At 39.4% G+C, this 19925-nt stretch overlaps 1 protein-coding gene across 3 annotated transcripts in view; it reads right to left on the reverse strand.

Moving 5' to 3' along the window:
* Positions 1-638: 638 nt before the first annotated feature.
* Positions 639-19925, reverse strand: part of LOC112985195 (phospholipid-transporting ATPase IC) — a 51277-nt gene continuing 31990 nt past the window's right edge. For all 3 annotated transcript variants that reach the window (XM_064500505.1, XM_064500507.1, XM_064500506.1), the window contains 19 exons: positions 19578-19736; positions 19326-19414; positions 18342-18532; positions 17228-17436; positions 16080-16123; positions 15790-15946; positions 14427-14615; positions 13364-13476; positions 12835-12999; positions 11275-11386; positions 9942-10017; positions 8850-8982; positions 8095-8380; positions 7116-7339; positions 5852-5935; positions 4612-4857; positions 4201-4339; positions 2939-3069; positions 639-2039 (listed from right to left, as the gene is read on the reverse strand). In XM_064500505.1, the coding sequence (XP_064356575.1) occupies positions 1809-2039; positions 2939-3069; positions 4201-4339; positions 4612-4857; positions 5852-5935; positions 7116-7339; positions 8095-8380; positions 8850-8982; positions 9942-10017; positions 11275-11386; positions 12835-12999; positions 13364-13476; positions 14427-14615; positions 15790-15946; positions 16080-16123; positions 17228-17436; positions 18342-18532; positions 19326-19414; positions 19578-19736 (2978 nt within the window). In that variant the 3' untranslated portion in view covers positions 639-1808. The remainder of the gene's footprint in view (positions 2040-2938; positions 3070-4200; positions 4340-4611; positions 4858-5851; positions 5936-7115; positions 7340-8094; positions 8381-8849; positions 8983-9941; positions 10018-11274; positions 11387-12834; positions 13000-13363; positions 13477-14426; positions 14616-15789; positions 15947-16079; positions 16124-17227; positions 17437-18341; positions 18533-19325; positions 19415-19577; positions 19737-19925) is intronic.

Consider the following 19925-nt stretch of genomic DNA (forward strand, 5'->3'; position numbering starts at 1 on the left):
CAAACTACCGCAGCAGCGGACGTCGCCTGGAAACGGGAGTCAGCCGGCGAGACGGAACGGCGGGCAGAGGGCCAGCACGTCGCGTCCCACTTTGTGGCGATTGCAACCAAGGCTTTCTTCAGGAAGCTGAAATACACAGATGCCCTTTAGACACTAAAAAACCCCAAAGCAAAAATCAAGCTTTTCACGGCGAGGGTGGTCACACGCTGCAGCAGGTTCCCCAGAGCGGCTGCGGCGCCTCCGTCCTCGGAGATGCTCCCAGCCCAGCCGGCCGCGCGCCTGAGCAAGCTGCTCTGGCCTACCCTGCTCGGAGCTGGGCCCTGCCACCCGCGGCGATTCTCCGAAACTGGTGAAAGCTGCTCTGCTCTTCATGGCTCACCGGAGCCAAAAGTTACGAAAACTGATTATCTACGACATGTTTTTATTAAGTCTCATTGGAAACGGAAGGAACATAGCCACCTCAGTTTGCATGCTTAGTATTTTAATATCACGCCCAGTTCTGGAGTCCAATACTTTTTTCTTTTAAACCACCAACGCCATCCATCTCAGAGAGATTACAGCTATCTCCACTTTTTAAATCCCTTTCACACTCCTGAACTGCACTGTGCTGACCCATATACTTATCAGAAAAGAAGCTGTAACTTTAGGATATTTATTTCCATTAAATTTTTGAAATGTACATTTTTCATTGAAAAAGAACTGTATATCATGTTTTTTGCTATAAAAACATTTCAGTATTCAACCTTAGTCCATGAGTCAGAAGTAAGTGAAACATTCATACACCTCAATTTGAAGAGTGAAAATATGTGCAAATGCAGAGACTTTCATTAAAAACTTTTTACACTCTAAGAATGGTATTTATTTACCAGCAAGTGAAATACATTCAGTATAAAAGCAAACAGTTTTCTAATTAACTATTATTCTTCATTGCTGTATCTAAAACAACTGAAATGAACATATTTTTGCCAGTTCAAAGGGCAGCTTTCCAAAGATTGAATATATCTCTTCATAAAAATACTGTACAAGAAAGAAGACACAAACGTATCCAAGAAAGTTAGAAAGAGAGAGACAGAGAAAAAAAATCCTGTTGATTGTTGCCTCAGCTCTCCATTCCAGGGAACCCCAAGGAATCAGCGAGGGAAGGAGTACCGCCATACCTCTCTTGCTAACAAGGTGCAAAGAAAGATCTCTTCCGATTTAGCACAGCAAGTTGCAGTCAATCATTGAAGAAAAAGAAATGAACTGAAACCACACCTATAAATGTCAGAATACCTAATACAATCTGATGCTGACTAAAGCTTATCACCAGATATATCTGAATCTCAGCTGTACAAGCTCAGGTGAGATTTTCTAGGTTCCTCTCAAAAGACAGATCAGATCACCTGATTTGCCATTGTCACTGTAAATGGTGCACACAGGTTAACTGCGTCTTTGCAGTTCACCTTCAAAGTCATGATATGAAATGTAGCTGCAATTTTATTCCAATATATTATTAAAATGTGAAAAAAGTTTGCAATTCCAGACATCACTAAAAAAATTACAGTGCTGGGTTTTCATACCCTAGATTGCATATCTTCCAGTTTCACATGTAACAGACATAGTTGCACAAGGAGTAGTAGCTCCGTAGAAAAATCTTGGCCTTTCTATGTTTCCAGTAGTCCTAAACCAAGAGGTTTTGCGATAAAACGTAACAATCTTCATATCCATGTGCCATTTGGTTAAAAAAATATCCTGAGTTTGTTTTAAAAAAACCCTTTTTTTGTGCAATCATTTGAATAAAAAGCTTCTCTCCTAAAACGTAGTAAAAATCAGCTTGTTTCACGAGCTTCTCTGACTTGTGTCACACTGTTGCGTAGCACTGCATCTAAAGGAGCACGCTTTCTGCATATGCTGCGTCCAGAAGCAATGAGATCAGCATATCCCCGCTGGTGGGAGAAAGCGTAAGCAGAACGACGGCCAGATATCCCTCGTCGAAAAGTACTCTGTCGTCGCTTCCACTGTTGTTCTTCTGCCATATATTTCTTACGGTTCTTCTTAATCTTCACGCATGCAAAACCAGATTAGATTAAAGATTCAGTACAACAGAATAGATTATAAAGGAAAAGAGCTTGTTTGCATTTACTGTTTGGGGAAATAACCTGATACTTTTTTACTATGTTAACTGCTTTACAAGAGAGTTTCTTGTTTAATTTGATTATGTTAGAAACAAGAATATATACAGTAACACATCAAAGTTTCAGGAGGGCTCACTGTGTTCTTTTTTTGCACTTCAATAATTGTTTTCATTTATTTTTAAATGCCTTTCATTAAAGTGGCATTCTGTAGATTGAAGATACATGGGATAGCTTTCAACTATGTTCTGACACTGGCAACTTCTTTCTTTTTAAACCACACTTTATCACAATTATAACTATTTCTTTGTGCATATGCAATTTGTCAGCTCTAGGCAAAATACAAGCAAAACAAAAACCGCTCACTATATCCTGAAACATAATAAAGAAACTCCAACATAGCCCAAATAAAAACAAAAGTCACACCATTGGTGTCACACCAAAGTAGGCTCGTGTGGTTTTACAAAGGCAAGTGTTAAGCCAAGAGAAAAGATTAGTTAACTAAACTGTGTGATGAGACTGTACACACACTTCTACATTACACAAGCACTCAAGGAAGATACGGGGCAATGAGAACACATCAAAGTAACACTCCACTTTGGACGGCAAAACATCCCGGCACCAGTCCTCATGCAATTAAAAGTCTGGCTTTTGAGCAACGCGGCTGCCACCCTCCCCGGTCACAGGAGCTGAATTCTACGGGCTGGGGGTAATTTTCCCTAGAGCACAATCACTTATCTTATTCGTTTCTGAATATTTGAACTAATACTAGATCCTGTAAGTAAATACACACCAAACTAACCAAAATACTGTAAGACTTTACTTACCCTATCACTTTCTGAAGGCCAAACCGTCATTGATAAGAAACGCAGCGCAACAGCAGGAAGCAAGCAAATAGCAACTGATAAAATCATGGTCAACCAAAGGTACGGCTGTCTCAGAGCATTCGGCGCAGTTCCTAAGAATAACAAGAGCAGAAATTCGTTTAAGAGCTTACACAGGATACGATCGAGTAGACTATCTATAAAACATAAGTAACATACTAAAAGCCACACAGCTTCTTCCCTGAGGACCTAACACTCAGGTATTCTGTGGCGTATCACAACATCCAGCTTTTATTTATAGAATCTACTATGAGGAGACAGAAGCTTACAAAACAGTTCCATTACCTTTACGACTTAGTCATATTCACGTTAAAGCTCTTTTAAGGGCTATGTGAGGCTGTGAGACAAATGCTTGGCTGAGATGCATGGCTTTGGTACTGCTTTAAAACATACAAAAGCAAGAAAAACTCCTTCTGGTACCATTGCTATGTATGTGGTCTCGAACCTAAGTGATACCTTAATATGAAAGCCAAACACCAAATCTTATGAAACTTCCTATCAGACTAACTAGCAGTTACATCTTTACATACTTCTGGAATGTGTACTATATTAAAGTACAAGGAAGCTACTAAAAACAATTCTAAAACATTACTAGAAGTCAAAGACAAATATTATATTAGAGGCAACTGCCTTTTTTCAGTTGCATTTGGCTTAAGAATGGGAACATAAATTGAGGGGGTTTATTATCTCTTTTTGGAATACTTAGATTCAGGCAACATAAGAATGCTTTGTCACTAGGAAGATTAGGAAGCTCAGTTTTCCTAAGAAAAAAATTGCCAAAGGCCTCTAGTCATGCCTCATTGGACTTGCAGCAAAATCCCAAGGAGCTGCTAACAACATTTGGCTCTGTCCTGCTTTGACCTTCCACTGATCAGTTAGGGTATGTGCTTCACATGTTGCCAAGTTACTCTGCGAGATCATTAGATCCCTTTATTTCAGGCTGTCCCACCAATTTTAACTTGATTTTCATTTGCAAACTCCCACTGTTGTGCAGTGTCAAGTTCCAGCTCACTTTCATTGAAAGAAAAGAATTATTGCAGTAGAGCAACCTGGCCCCAAACATCAACAAAATCTTTCTTTTGAAGCGAGTCAGTATTTACCACCATTTACTTTTACAGGCATCAGTTCCTGCCACAACATTTGGCAGTGGTTGTGCTCAAAGCTGTCTGAGACAGGAACAAGACATGCAAAAAATAATGACTGACCTGTGAACTGAAAGGCGGAAGGAAAGAGAACATGGATTCCAGCGCTGTGAAAGTCAAATGTGATACCAAAGTAAAGTGCAATACTCCCAAACACTGAGAAAGCATTAATGAAAGTCCAGTAAGATGTATCCAAACCAATCTGAAAGTGAAAACAAAAATCAAAAACCCACACCTCTGAATGAATTCATTAATTCCAAAGATACGTCAATTACTCTGAAGACTGCCAACTTCTTGGTCAAGTCTTCTCTCACACAGTTACACTTCAGACTGAAAAATAAAGTTGTGAAAGAGAAGAGAGAAGGCAAAAAATGTGAAAGCTTTTCTGCATATTGTTCATTTTCAGTAGAAGTATTTAGAAACATGACCAGAAGGTGTTTTCAGAGCAGAGATCATGAAACTAAGCTTACTTGCCTGAAAATTGACGATGAATATAAGAGAAGATGCTGTTGTGACAGCAAATGACTGATAATCCGAAGGTGCTTCTCCATCTTGTCCCATAGTTTTAAGATAAGCTCCATACGGTATGAAGAAGATTATCAGTGAAGTTGTAATTCCATGAATCAAACTTACAAAGAATTTCCTGTAGTTAAAAAGTAAGTCTTTCTGTCCCAAAACATACAGTCCAGGGAACCGAAGACTCAATCTGTCGCTTACATCCTTAATAAAAGGAAAAAAGTTGCTGCAATTAGAAATGAGGAAAGGCCATAGAACAAGTTTTTTCCCTCAGCAACATTTGGGCCTGGAACAGGAGCTTGGTGGGGCTGCCACGACAACACAGCTTTCTTGTTCTCAGGGTGAGCTCTGAAGAGTTAGAAACTCCGACGTCGCAAAGGAAACAGCTCTTTTCCTTTTTCAAAAAGCAGGCATTACTCTGTGGAAAGTCCTGCTACTAGGAAGGACCAAGACCACAGAACATTTCTCATGCAGCTACTGCATGACCTATTTCCACAACTTCTAGGTTTTTAACTCATTATTTGCAAAGACAAGAACATCCACAGCTGTGTTGCTCTTTACAGCTATATGTTGTGTAGAAGTCTTTTCACTACACTGTGAATAAGGAGAATACTAGTGCTATCAATGCATATCCTAATTTTAAGTCTCTAACATATACTCAGGAGACAGCTTAATTTGGTGCTGAATTTATTTTAGCTTTTATCACAGAAGTAAGCAGAAATATTGATTTGCCCCACCAGCAGGCAAGCCTTGTCTGGAAAAACAAGCAGAGAAGGCCAAAGCACTTGTCCCATTGAATTAAAACAACCGCTGCACACCGAGACGTACTACCAAATACAAAGTCATTCAAAATTGTTCGGTCCCTGCATCTTCAGTGCAGGAGGCTAAGTGAGGAATATCTTCTCCATTAACAACGTCACCTGTTGCTATTCCACAACATCACTCACACAACACAGCAGGCACTTGGAAATATTTTTAACAAACAACGTTAACACTGAAGACCTCTGACCTGCTTAACTTTGGCTATTTCAATAACCCTCTGCTTATTGTCTTTTGTTACCCCACCCACTGAAGAGGCAAGAGGAATACTTTCAAAAGAAAGAAAAGAAAGCCTTGTATGTAAAACAAAGCAATCAGTTTCGGTGTAATTTAACACTTGATGCCTTTGCATTCATCTCGTTAACAACACAGCACATACCTGGTCAAGCAAGCCAACCAGCAGGACCGGAAGGCTAGTATACAAAACATTGTACAGTGTGATGAACCAGTCTTCATATGCTGTCTGCAAAAAGAAAAGGAAACTCAGCTGCTCATTATTTCTTTTTGATTACACCTTTTCCTTCTAATTCTTGAGAAAATTCACACTCTATAATAGCATTAAATTACCTGTCTCAGCGTTTCCCCAAAAGGCAAGCAGCACCTTAGGTCAAAGGCCTGGGAAAACCATTTCTAACCTGCATGAAGCTGCCTCACTCCTTACAAACCATCTACGTTACCTGACCTGAAATACTGTCAAAACTGACATCTCATGCTGAGCGTCAGTCCAGTTTACAGCCGCACTGGTGACTGCGATGAGCGCTTGGCATCCCACATGCAAGTTTGGTGTTAACTCCCCCGTGTCTTCTAATACTCTTTTCTGCTCTGCCCTAGGCATCCACAACTTCCATCAAAGTACACACCATTAACCACTGAACACCGTTAACCTCAGGCAGGGCTGCTTGTTTGCGACCCTCCGCGGTGGCGGTTTATGCATTTAGGTGTGTGAGCCTTTCGGCATAGACCTCGGGAGGTGTGTTTCATCTCCCAAAGCCCTTGTGGTGCACAGGTGACCACAACCTTGCAACACTGAACTTTGAACATTGCCATTTATAACAAACACACTTCAAGCCACTTTAAGCAGCAGTTCAAGATTTAAAAAAAGGGAGGGGGAGGGGGGAGGGTTGGTTTCATACTAATACATAAATGCACCATCTCTCCATCTCACTTCACCTAGGAATATCTTAAGCTGCAGCGCTGGGAAATACCTCTTTGCCTCTCCCTGAAACATGCTTTTGCACATAAGCTTTTCTCTTTAGGAGGAGACCATCCTGAATTTGCTAAACAATCCAGATTTTGTGGCACCTGGTTCACTTTCTAGGCTTTTGGAAGAGGGTAAACAAAACAGTGTTTTGCAAACAGCTAAAGACTGAGAGAAAAAAGGAAGGTTAAACCACTGTTTAACAATCTTTTTTTCCCCGTACAACCATGATACTGACTTTAAGCGTTCTGGCATCCTAACCTACTGCTTAGCTTGTAACTAACTAGCTTAGTAGTTATTACCTATTCTCCTGCAGAAGTTATTGCCTTTAAGTCTGTTCACGTTCACTTCAGGTTCCCATCACTTCCCAGGTTAAGCCTTTGCTATTCCTCACTGACAGAAAGAAGATCTGCTTATTCATATTAAACACGAGCGTGTCTCTTACCTGGGCAGAAAAGCCATTAAAGAATGAATACCAGATGTGGGCTAGTGTAAAGGCAAAGTTTTTGTAGAAAAAAAATCTTAGAAACTTGCACATCCTTATGTAAGACCACCGGCCATGGACCAGCAGCAGTCTTTGGAGGTAGCGGAATTGCCCGAAAGCGTAGTCACTCGACATGACAGCTTGCATCCCTTCTTGGCCACTGATCCCAACTCCAACGTGGGCAGCTAAGTTCAGGAAACAAACACCAGATGCTAATTGTACAAAGGGAGAGGAACAACATCACTGAGGACAAATACTCTATCGGTCCTGTTCTTTACTGCAGGTTCTTCTGCCCTGTTTTATTTTTGTATACAGCATAAAGGCTACTTTAAAGACTTAACACAACAGTGCATAAGCCCTTCCTCTGATATTTATTGCTCACGAGTCCACAGTCATTTGTATTCTTTCGCTAAATACTCACTCCATCAGAACGGATGCTGGTATCAAGAGAAGGGAAGGGAAAGAAAGGGAAATCTGACTGAGGGAATTAAGTGATCAGACAGAGCAAGCAACCCCTGAATGAACTGGCCAGGCAGTTTACAGTTTCCTTTTCAGGAAGCATTTCAAAGAGCACCAGTTGCAGTACAGTATGGCTAATGCCTCTGAGTACAGGATAGCAAAGTTCTTGTTCTGCCTTTTATTACAGTACACTTTTGCAACCCACAACATGACAAGAGATGTAATTCAAGTGCCTTCTTGGGGAACATCTACAGAAAAAGCTAGAATATCAGCATATCAGCAAAAACCACCGACCATTTCATAAAGGGTTTCCTCAAAAAGGGAAAGCAGACACAGAAGCTAACAAGAACCACCAAAGTAAAGTTAACATGGGTAATGAAGTAAATTCTAGATTCTTCTTAACACCTTAATAGTGAAAAGACTGTGCAAGAACTCCCAGCAGAGATGTTTCCTAACAAAACAAACTTTACAGCTCGCTTACTTTTAATCATGTTTACATCATTGGCACCGTCTCCAATAGCCAGAGTAATGGCTTTCTTGTATTTCTTCACAAGCTCGACCACCATGGCTTTCTGCTTTGGAGTCACTCGACAGCAGATCACAGCCCTGCATTCGCATGCCAAATCTACAAAGTTCTTTTGCTGCTGTTCTTTGTTAGCTTCAGCCCTTCTTCTAATCTCAATTTGCTTTTGTTTTTCTTCTGCTGTTCTGGGGAATTTCAATTTAAGTTTCTTTTTCTTCTTTTTCTTCTCTAGCAGGATTTCATTCTGTGTAACCCGAGACAGAAATAAGCTGTGTTTCAAATAGCACTTTAAGGATTGCCTTAACACACAGAGAACACATTAAACTTCATTATGTCCCCTTTACAGCATTTTCAAAATACGCTCATGCAGAGGAGCGACAAAGAACACTGGAAACAATGGATAAAATGTATTGGTGAGATTAACAAAACCAAAACACCTGCTTTCACTTCAATGGCAGCTACCAAGGTGATTCAAAAGGCCCAAGACATTCCTTATTTTATAGAGCACTTTTTCTCTCAAATCTTCAACACTAAAAATATTTCTGAGCATAAATATCAAAGATGTTCAGCTGGCGGCACAAGGGCCAAAGGACTTTCACTGACTGGTCTGGCAAAGCAGACAAGTCAACAGAGTCCTCAACAGAGGACACTGACACGCTGGTACTCCTGGCCCCAAATTCTCAAACACACAGGAGAACCTCTTTTGCACATACCAGCCAGGAGCCAGTGATTATTAAAGCACGATCTCTACCACTTTGAAAGAATGGTTCATTCATTCGTAGAGAGGAATGTGTACTTGATTCAGCTCTGTTCCTCTGGTTTTCCAGCCTTGTTTGAAGGAGAGCACTGGAAAGAGAAGCAGACACTATTACAGAAAATTCAAGGATAAACTTTAAACTAAGCTAGATCAGTCCCAGACTGGAAATCTTTAAGAAAGAAATGCAACATACGCTACAAGAACTTTTTGCTATTTATTACGTGATGCTCTAGGTAGTGCTGGAGCAACAGCAAAGAGAGAATCACGTTAAATGAATACCTTTGCTGTTTTTCAAATGAGGAAAAGTTCAGACACTTGCCATTACTAAAAAATGGGTCAGGAATAGTTGTGACACACTGTTACAAGGTTCTAGTTCTTCTCCCAACCCCATGTAGCCCTTCCTGAGCATTTTGACAAACTCTTCATCACTAACCTCTGGATACGTTGCAACACATCATGTTTACGTTTTTATAGCATGGGTCCCTGCTGTGTACAGGAGTGTGGGATCGGGTGAAAGACCAGCTGGGGTAATACTGGAATTCTGGGGCAGGCTACGAGAGCAAAACCTGGCACAGATTTGTCTATGAGTCCTACAGCAGCACTCTCTGGGCTGCTCTACGTACTGAGCTACTCAAGATTTGGACTAGGGAGAGACCTACTCAGCCCACTCCAGAAGGGCTCTTGGGAGTATTCTGGAATGAAATCTCTATACATTTTCACAGAATTTGGACCATGGTTCTACTCTAGAGGGCACAGGGCTGAATCTTACTTATTTGAACTACAGCACAAGCTTAATATTTAACGTCAAGAGTGCTTCCCCCAAATATTACATCACCATCTTTACCCACAATGAAGATGCTGCCTTGTAAAATTGCAATTCTGGAAAAATCCAGAGGAACAGACAATGTACAACTGAACAACAGCCACCAAATGCTGTTCAGTTCAGTGAAGAATCACTGCAGGAGAAGCCAATGTTACTACCAGGATGATTTTGAAAATTAAACATTTTTAACTCCCACACAAGAAATCCTGTGTGCTTTTCACTTGCCTGATATCTTCTCCGTAGCAGATTGTTGTTTCATCTGTTAAGAGTTCACAAGAGAATCCAATATTTTCAGCAGTTTCTACAGTTTAAAAAATAAAAATAAAAAGAGGAAAATATCTAAAGTTCTGTAATGAGTTACTGTTGGGAGCAGCTAGAAGTGCCTCAAGTCCTCTTAAGTATATTTTAAACTTGTGTTTAAGTATGAAAAATTCACTTTCATTTCCATGCAGTGTAAATATAAAAATCATGTATGGCACAGAGAAGTTGGGGAAGTGCTTGTTAATTATTTCTCACAGAACAAGAACTACGTGGCAATGAAGATCCAGTGGGCGATGGGTTTAAAGTCAACAACACGAAATTATTTTTCCCGTGCGACACTATGGACCAGTATATTACAGGTGGACTGCACTGCCACAAGATATTCTGAATGCACTGCACTATACACTATGCTGTACTATGCTGTATTAGTGAAACAGGATGGTCACAGCCGCTTCAGGCTGGAATAGTTGGGATGCTGAAAGACAGACTGAAGAAATAACTTCATCAGGTTCTCACTGACATCCCAAACCCAAGTTAAGAGTCAAATGCAGACTGGAAAGTTAGGAAAAAAGGAAAGGGATTACTCTGAGGCAGAACTCTGATGAGACTGCAACAGTTGGGACAAGCAGGAGAGGCTAAGACAGTGAGTCAATGAGACCGCAAAAAAATCTTTGTAATCAAAAGACGTATGAAGGTTAATTATGGCTCGTACAACTCTGAACAAACATAAACACTTCAAGGAAGTGTTAATGCAATACAGCACTTCTTGTCATCTTTAAAGAGATTTTGTGCTTTGAACTGCAGCTTAAAAGGACAATATTTACATTTATGATATGAGTCAGTGAGGTTTCAGACCCATGACAACACAGAGGGCACGTAATGGAGGACTGACGTATGAAAACACAACTGGCTTCACCAACGTCTTCCAAGGAGGCGTTCCTACCTGCAGAGCCAGGCAGGCCTGGTGGTTAAAAGCAAATTGTCCTGCATTTACTTTGCGCTGGGAAAAGCAGTAGCTGGGTATTTCCCTACAGAAAACAGTCACAAAATCAGTCATCTAGGCTAATATGCTGAAGGAACACAAATTACACGGAAATCCATCTAGTAAACTCTGTATTGGGAACAGCTGACATGAAATACTGCACATCTTGTAGAAATTCCTCCAGTTTTCATTTAAATGACTTTCATACTAAGCTTTTCTAGAAACATGTGCTTCATTTCTAGTTTATATTTGTCTCAGTTTATCTTCTAGCTATTATCCAGCTTTTGCTAGCTCTTTGGCTGTAAGTAAACCCACCTTTTTTGTCACCAGTAAGCACCCAGATTTTAATGCCTGCTTTGGAAAGTTTGGATATTGTTTCTGGAACTCCATCCTGTAGTTTGTCTTCAATAGCTGTTGCACCAAGGAGCTGGGAGTTAGATGAAACACAAGTATTTAGTAAAAGAAACGCATACAAAACTGATTTCAGATATAGAAGAGAATAAAGCCATTCCATATCAGAGCAGAAAGTGTAATAAACTGGATGACTCAGTTTTCAATAGTTTGCAGTATAATACTAATGATCAAAATAATTTTCATCTGAAAGTAAGCTTTCCCAATTACACACAAAATTTTCCTGAAAACCACTTTAATTGTAGTCAATTTTCCAATTCACAAACCCACAAGAAGTATTCTCCATTAAAAAAAAATAGGCAAGTCTTGAAACCGTATTATTTAGAAACCTTAACCCAGTGATGCAAAACAGAAATGAGAGGAACGCTATCTAGCATACTCAAACTGCATGGTTTACACACCAGGATTATGACTGCAGATAAAAAAAATTCACCCAGAGACAACACTAGTAAGCAGAGCAAAAGAACTGTATCTGATATAAGCAGTTTCTCTGCAGTTTGAGTAGGACGCAAATCCTATTTACGGTTACTGCTTTTTGAATTGTTTGCTCAGAAGTTTCCATGCAGGTTGCATTCCAGAATCTTAAATTAGCAAGTTTAAAATGTCCAGAAATGACAGTGTTGAAATGCTGTGATAATAAGTGAGATCTGATCTGAATAATTTTGAGATTAAACGGTTAATAAGTATAATTATCAGCTAGGAGTTCAGAAATCAATTTACGGTGACCTTCAAAAATACAACTAACCAGTCTAAGTTTAATATAAGGCATTTCTTCAGAAGCAGCAAAATATTCTCAAATTTTGACCAAAATTCTCTAAAGATCATAGAGCAGGCACCTAAACAGGATACGGTTCAGAGCAATGGGTTTCTACACAGAAAACCTTTAATCTGAATGCAGTTAAAGTCGACTTCTATTCCCAAATACTAGTATGTGGTTTTACAGGTTTTGCTTATCAAAATATAACTTACAGCTTAGTTCATGCTGCTTATAGGACCTGCTACTTTGGATCACACTGTTTGGTCTGTTCACTCTTCTGTCACACATGACACTATATTCAGTCTTCAAAAGAAACTAAACAAACCCTCTGACACAGGAAAGCTGAATCACAGAGTAGAAATGCTTACTAAAATTACTCCAGGCCTGAAGAATTTTGTAACAAGTTTGGGGGTTTGTTTGTTTGTTTTTTAAAAACATGTTTATAATGCAACTACTGGTGTAAACTGGAAATGAACCTGTACATTAAAGAACAACAGAGAAGAGCATGAGATGGAAAAAAAAAAAAAGAAGAAAATCAGCTGAAAATATCATATTTTCTTTCATTCTGTTAAGCTCTCTAGAATTTGACTTGGCCAATAAAATACTCAAAAGACCTTAGACAAAAGCAAGAATAATCTATTTTCAAAAAGATCTGTTTCTGCTTACGTAAGAAAAAACGTACACTAAAAATTTAAAGTTCTACTTACAATCAAGTTCTTTTCTATTTCCTCATATACTTTATCCAGAGCTTCATCACGGTTAGTTATAGCTGCACTGGCCACCATGAACTTTTTATTCCATGCTTCAAATTCATCATGACTAATGTCTTTATAGCAGAGACAGAGTGTTCTAAGAGTCTCATTTGCAAAAATCTGAAAAATAACAAAAAACCACACATCCACAAGATAAAATTCTTCATTTTGAAACCAAACATCAAAGTTAAGATAATAAGCATTAGTCATGAGTCTGATAAAACAAATCTGACTGAGCAATTAATCCTTGGCATTTCAAAAAGCTAAAACTTAAATTATAGATGATGAGGCAGTCTGAATTGAAAGACTAAACAGAGAAGTGAAAAACAAAACAAAGTTTAGTGACCCGGAATATTGACAGCTATCAATTATAGGTCTGCATTTGTCCTAATAGCTTAGAAAAAGGAAATTAATAAAATGAGATTATGGGCAGAAATGAACTTAAAACATTATTGTGAAAACAGCATATAAATTGCAAACATACATCCAGCGCTTCTTCTGTAGCTTCTCTCTTCAGATTTCTTGGATGCAAGCGTTCATAAATTACTGTGTCGGCTCCTTTACAATATAGCCTGATATTTCCCTCAGATTCTCTTACTGTAGAGTAAAATACGAGAGGTGGGACAAAACGTTAGAGTAATCCAGACAGAGGAATTGTTTCAGATTAGATTAATTTTTCAGATTAGAACAGGTCTACTGCTGTTAACTACCAAAACTACAAGATCATGTTTCTTTCCAGTACATCATCTCTTAACATAGTTCAGCTATGCACCCTCTTCTTCCCTTTCCAGAGGGGACAAGACACTTGAACTCCCAAGAATTACGCTTTTGATGACGTTTCATGTAATAGTAACATCTCACTTGCGCATAGGAGCTGGGCAGAGACATACACCACAGAGATGATGCACAATAAAATAATGAAAAAATTTAGGTCTCTAACTGATTCAAGGTTTATTTCTTTAAAGGTAATTAAAATCAAAACTAAAAAGCTATTTATACCTTAGCCTGCAAACCTAGTTCCTATAGCTGTAGCTAGAAGAAACATCACATACAACCAATTTGTTCTCTGGGGGAAAGGGGAGTAAATCATCTTTGTAACTTTTCTTCACGCTTCTTCTAAGGCGACCTAAGATTGTCTTCAGCAGAGACCATGCTTGAACATCAAGACAGTCTAGTAAACACATTTGCAACTAATTACAAAGCTTCTCTTTTGCTATCCAGAGCTTTGCAGATTAAAATCTATTATAGGACCATGTCACACAGCAGAACTTCTTGACGTCAGACAGCTTCCCTTGCATTTACTTTTTCACCTACAAAATATGCATTGCCCTTGGTTCCTCATAACACATTGCTCCCAATTTTTACCTCTGCTAAGGAGCTATACAAGCCTATCACTAACATTTAGTTGTCTTTGGTCTTTGAATGGCAAGGTGAGCACGTTAGAATTATAGGAGTCAAACACCATACGACTGCAATGCACAATTTCTAGTCTCCAAACTTTTTTGTAAGAGGTCTTATAAATTAAAGGTTGGTTGTAATCAACTTACCAATGACAGACATTCGTTTCCTGTCACTGTTGAAATCCAAGATAGCAAGGACATCGTAAGTTCTTTCAATCCCCATCTCGCTTATAGTGATGGTATTCTGTGTTCGTGAAAGAAAAACATAGCCAAAGTTTCTGGCTGCTGTGACCAAGGCCCCTTCATCTGGGGAGGCCGCTTGATAATTGAGCTGACCTGTATCAGTGCAACAGTGAAAAGAAAAGAAAGCCAGGGTATACTTGAGCATCACAGGGCAGCACTCAAACACCGCAGCAAAGACTTCTCATCCACTCCTTAAAGGAATTGAGAGCCGCACATGCAGGGCTGCACCCTTTCCATTTCTGAGGTTGGGTCTAAAACTGAGAGCAGTGCAAACAGAGCACAGGAACAAGGAACTCCCCATTTCCTATTATGAATACTTTCCAAACGGGAGAAGTCACTGAACCTCTTCCCTCCATGTACCTGTAACTTCTCTGCCCCAAAGTAAGTATAATTTGAGTATCTTAACTTCTCAATCCTTTCATTTAAGCATTTTCAAAGGAAGCTCAAAAACACAAATCCTTGGCCACAGACACAAACATAACGTAGCGGAAACAAAACCAAAAACCATTTGTAGAAATAGCAAGAAAGGACAGGAAATGCTGGCTTCACAGAGATCTCACAAAAAGACAGTTAAAGAAATTCCTAAAACAATAGCTGTCTTCTCTTGTGTCAAGTATGTTTTAACTAAATCTTTCATCCTTACTTTCCACATTCACCAGTTCTCCCATAGCCACTCACCTTTACATTTATTTTCTGTCATATTTTCATTATTCAGTTTTGTTATTTGTTGCAGATATTCTTAGACTAGACATACCCAAATTCATGTATGCCTATGGAGCTGTACTTCAAGGAATAAGTGCATGAAACTCTCACGCTGAAAACATTTGTTTTCGCCACACTGAAAACAACAGGTCTCCAAAAGTATCTGTACTTGCAGAAGTGTATGTGGAATCAAGAGATTATGCTCGTGTCATCTTCATTTTATGTGGGGTTTATGCTTTTGAGACTTTAAATATGGATCTGCTTAGAGAGAAGTTCAACAACCAGAAAACAAAACCTCTGTATAGACAGCTCCACTACCTTTCTAAGTCTGCTGTTATTTAAGATGCATATTTACCAAAATGGTGACTGTCGTAAAGAGAGTCCCCCTATCATAAAGAGGTAGATAAATTCAGCACAAGGAATGCCACTGCGTCTTGCTGTTGTTTAATTTAAAAGAACAGCCTAACATTCCCTCCCACCTACGTGACAGACATTAGTTTTTGACCTCTCCAATGCGCAACTGGAGCTGAACTGTTGTTCCCCCTAACACAGGAAAAATACTCACCATCAGAAACATCAACCATGACAGTGTGACAAATGGCAAGTAGAAAAAAGAACTGTCGAATTTCTGGATCCTTTCCAGATTTTATTTGCTCTATCAGGTAGTGATCATAGAATGAGAGCTTTCCATCTGCATACGTGTTCCAGCTAAAATCAACTTGCTGGTAAAAGAAGAGAGAGGCTGAGTCATTCCATGTGCAATTGCTTCAGGCCTACCTGTAGGTCTTCATGTTTTGGCAAGGGAGGGTTCACTACCCACCCTAGGGACCTCAGGGCCGGATCAGAGTGACCTACCTCGGGGTGGTTTTGCAGCTGCCCTGATCCATCCCTGCAGTCTCCTGCAATGCAAGCACCATCCGTTGGGAGGCATAAGAGAGAATAACAGTTTTCACAACTCTTTCACAAAGTAAACAATCACACTAGAATATCTCAGATTAAAAAAGCAGATTTATTCACAACAACAGTACCTCCGTATCCTGTCAGGTATCTCTGTCTACAGGAAGGACGTGGAACTGTCATAAAATGTCTATGTTGGTTTAAGGCAATTTGCACTGTCAGAAGTTCCACCTCTGTCTTTAGAGGTAGGATGTTTAAAAAACACGTGTCATTGCCACACTGTGTTCCTTGTTTGAACTGATCAAACTATAGTTCAGTTTTGGAGTATGTTCACTGTGTATTTTAAATATTCCAAACAAGTTTGGAAATAGAACTAACAACAAAACAAAAACCTGCTCCCATTACACTTTCTTTCTTGTTTCTAAATCAATTTTGGCCCAGGAGTGTTTCTACCAAAAGTAAAGCATTCTGTAAATTACTCATTTCTGAGTTTTTTCCTGGAAGGTTTCCAGTCAGGTCCTTTATAAAGGAGCAAACAGTGCAAAGCCCTCCAGAACTTCGATTTACTGGATCTTTATTCATTTCCAGGGCTAAATTGTGGAAGTTGAGCTGAAACTAAAAAGACTTGTACATATCTCATTTCACATATACTCCCCTCCTGAACAGGCGTTACAATTTCTACTCATTTTTACAGGCTAAAGACGAAAACCGGGTCAGAGGCTGCCAGCTACGCTACACAGTAACTTCCAAGGTTTCGGCATATGTTCCCGTTACAAACTGGAACTCACGTGGGCGGCGTTTCTGTTCTAGTGCCCATCCCGGCCAGGGACTTCACCCCTGAGCCTCATACTTAACCTGGGACATCATAAGGGGGTCAGTCTCTGTCTCTTCCCTTCTCCAGGAAAGCAGAACCAGGAAAAACTTCCACTACCCTCAACTGCTGTTGATATCCCCCTGAAGAGAAAGGCTTCACATGGCCCACTGGGAATCCCAGTGCCAGTTCACTCAATAAAGCATGCTTCTGGAAGCAGCAGAACTTGGCATTTGCTATTGAAATTGAAAACTGGTTTTTATTATGGGGTGCAGCCGTAATGGCATAGACTTACCGTATCTTTGGCCATTAATGCAACATTTTTTAAATGTCATGACGTTCTGAGTAAGTGTTCCTGTCTTATCAGAGAATATGTAGTGGATTTGTCCAAGCTGTTCATTTAGTTTGGTGGTTCTGGCCTTTGCAGCTGTATCCTTTTCAGGGTAATACATTTGCAGGTCCCAGTCTATAAAATAGCTTTGTCCCAAACGAATCACTTCGACACTAAATGAAATAGAACAAAGTTCTTACTTCCATCATCATCTCACATTTCAAAATAATCACACCGTATCAGATCCAGGGAGCTCTGACTATATTTTCAGGGATTTGAATTACTTACATAGCCCAGAGGCTTAAGATGTAACATTTACCATCACCTTACAGAAGTACCCTGACCCCTTGACAGGCCAAACTAGTGACTCAAACTACACAGCTCAATACTGCGGTAACTGGTGAAAGACCCCAACTGCTTTATCAGTGCAAAAGTAATGATGGTGCTACTACTGTAACAAAAACAAATCCCACTTGGGAATAGCATTTTAAGTACAATTTGGACAACAGTGGGTGGAAGGCTGGACCTATGTTATAGACAGGTTTGCCAAAAGCAAGGGCAGTAAGAAAGGACTCTCTTTTGAGCTAAAAATTGGGACTATTTTTTCATTTTAATTTTATTTTAAAAGTAGTTTCTTCTATGCATTTTGTTAAACAGACTGTAGAATTACACAAGTTAAATACTGACAGGATAAATCCTGCAATTTTCTCAGACATCATTGCTTGGGAAACAATTTTTCCTTATTCAAAGTATAAAACAAATATGCTCATTATTGTAAGAAGAGCTTGATATCCATAAATTCTGAGTCTAGGATCATGATTTTAAACAAAAAATAATACAGCATAGCTCACTTTCTTCTAAAATTCCAGTAGAGAGGGTGAGCAAGTTCAACATCTTTTCAGTAAAACAGAATTACAGGGGATTAATTAAAGGGGGAATTAACATGCTTTCCTACCCAACATGAAGCTCTGTTTGTTACCACCATTGGAGAATTAAGTTCATTCACCATTAATTCTGAAGATCAGTAATTCAACCCTGTCACCAAGTCAGCTATTTAAAGGCTAAGGTATTTACCTACCTCACATACAGGGAAATGGGAACCATGGCATTCAGAACAATGATATATCCCCAAAAATTAAGAAAGCCACGGTAAGAAGGGCTGTAGTCTTCTCCGTCATAGAGGTACCAAGAAGAGTTACCAATCTGCTGCTCCCAGTAAGTGTGTCCAATGGCAAGGCCCGCTGAGAACAGGATGAGGAGGACAAAAATCTGCAACACACAAAGAGAGGGCCTGTGACACTTCAAAAATGTCTGCTAGACCTAATTCCCAAATCTCCATGTTCAAGATAGACTATAACATTTCTTTATAAGTAAACAGTAGGGAAGCAAATCTTTCCTAGAACAATCTCTTCACATAATCAAGGTTCTAACTTCAGTCCATTCTCCAAGCATCATTTATACTTTTTTACATTTATGTAGGCAGGTAGTGCATAGGGTACATGAACGTCTTCGGAGCAGGGGCAGAATCACAGTCTCGCCGAGATAGGTGCCAGCACCTGACAACAGTCTAGCTCCTTTTTGCTCTTTCCCTGTCCAAGGGTATCATTTCATTTTTACATGCTACTTTCCAAAACTGAACTGCAGATTGGAGGACACTGCTTATTCCTCTCACACACATGCCAAGGGTACTCATCTAGGAGGAAAAGCGTGGGTTTTTAACCTTTCAGGCTGAAGGTATCGCTGCACCAGGATCTAAGTTCAGTTCTTTATCCAAAGGTTTAGTGAAAACAACGAGAAGCACCTGCAACTCTGTTTTTGAAGTGCTTTTTTGCATTGTGTAGGCTGCCTACACATGCAATTTAGTGTCAGATTTCACTAACAGCTGCAGAGCGTTTCAGTCCCTTCTACTTGAACCCAGCTTCAAAGGTTTAAACAAAGTGGAAACATACCTAAACAAACAAACAAAACAAAAAAAACCAAGAAAGTTTCCTAAACTTATCTTCATTCAGTTTGCTCACTTAAAGTGATCTCAAACATCTTGATTTTAAACAAAAAGGCTTACAGTATAAACCATGTAGTTCATAAGGGAGTCAATCTGTGTCCTTTTAAATCTGGTCTTTCCACTATTTTTCATTATTTTTGTATCAGCACCTAAAATAAATAAATAAAATTGCATGCAAGCAAGTGTTATTACTACTATTTTATAAGACTGGTACATAAAATATAGCCAAGGTTTATAAGCGAAGGATGCCACGTCACTTCATGGGACATGCTTCCAGGCAGTAACTACTACAAGTGTTCATTTCACAAATACCTGCAAATATGACCACTCCATGGCAGAAGTCTGTGTTCCTGATTTTACATCCACGTAATAAAATCTTATCAGCATCCAACGGATAACTCATGTTTCTCCAGAATAATGATCCTGCAAACTTATCCAGTCGGTTATTAGGTTCTTCACATTCAATCAGACCTAAAAATTTGCAGGAGAATATGTTTAACATACATCAGTTTAATAAAACTGTATCAATTTGTACCTACTATACAAGGAATTTTACTCCATGCATTTTGGGGGGGGGGGGGGAATAACTGTTCTGAATGATCCATTTCTATGAAAACTTTGAAAATATTCAGTATTGTGTTGCTATCATTTTAAATATGG

This window comes from Dromaius novaehollandiae, chromosome W, assembly GCF_036370855.1.
Source record: "Dromaius novaehollandiae isolate bDroNov1 chromosome W, bDroNov1.hap1, whole genome shotgun sequence".
NCBI classification, from domain to species: Eukaryota; Metazoa; Chordata; class Aves; order Casuariiformes; family Dromaiidae; genus Dromaius; species Dromaius novaehollandiae.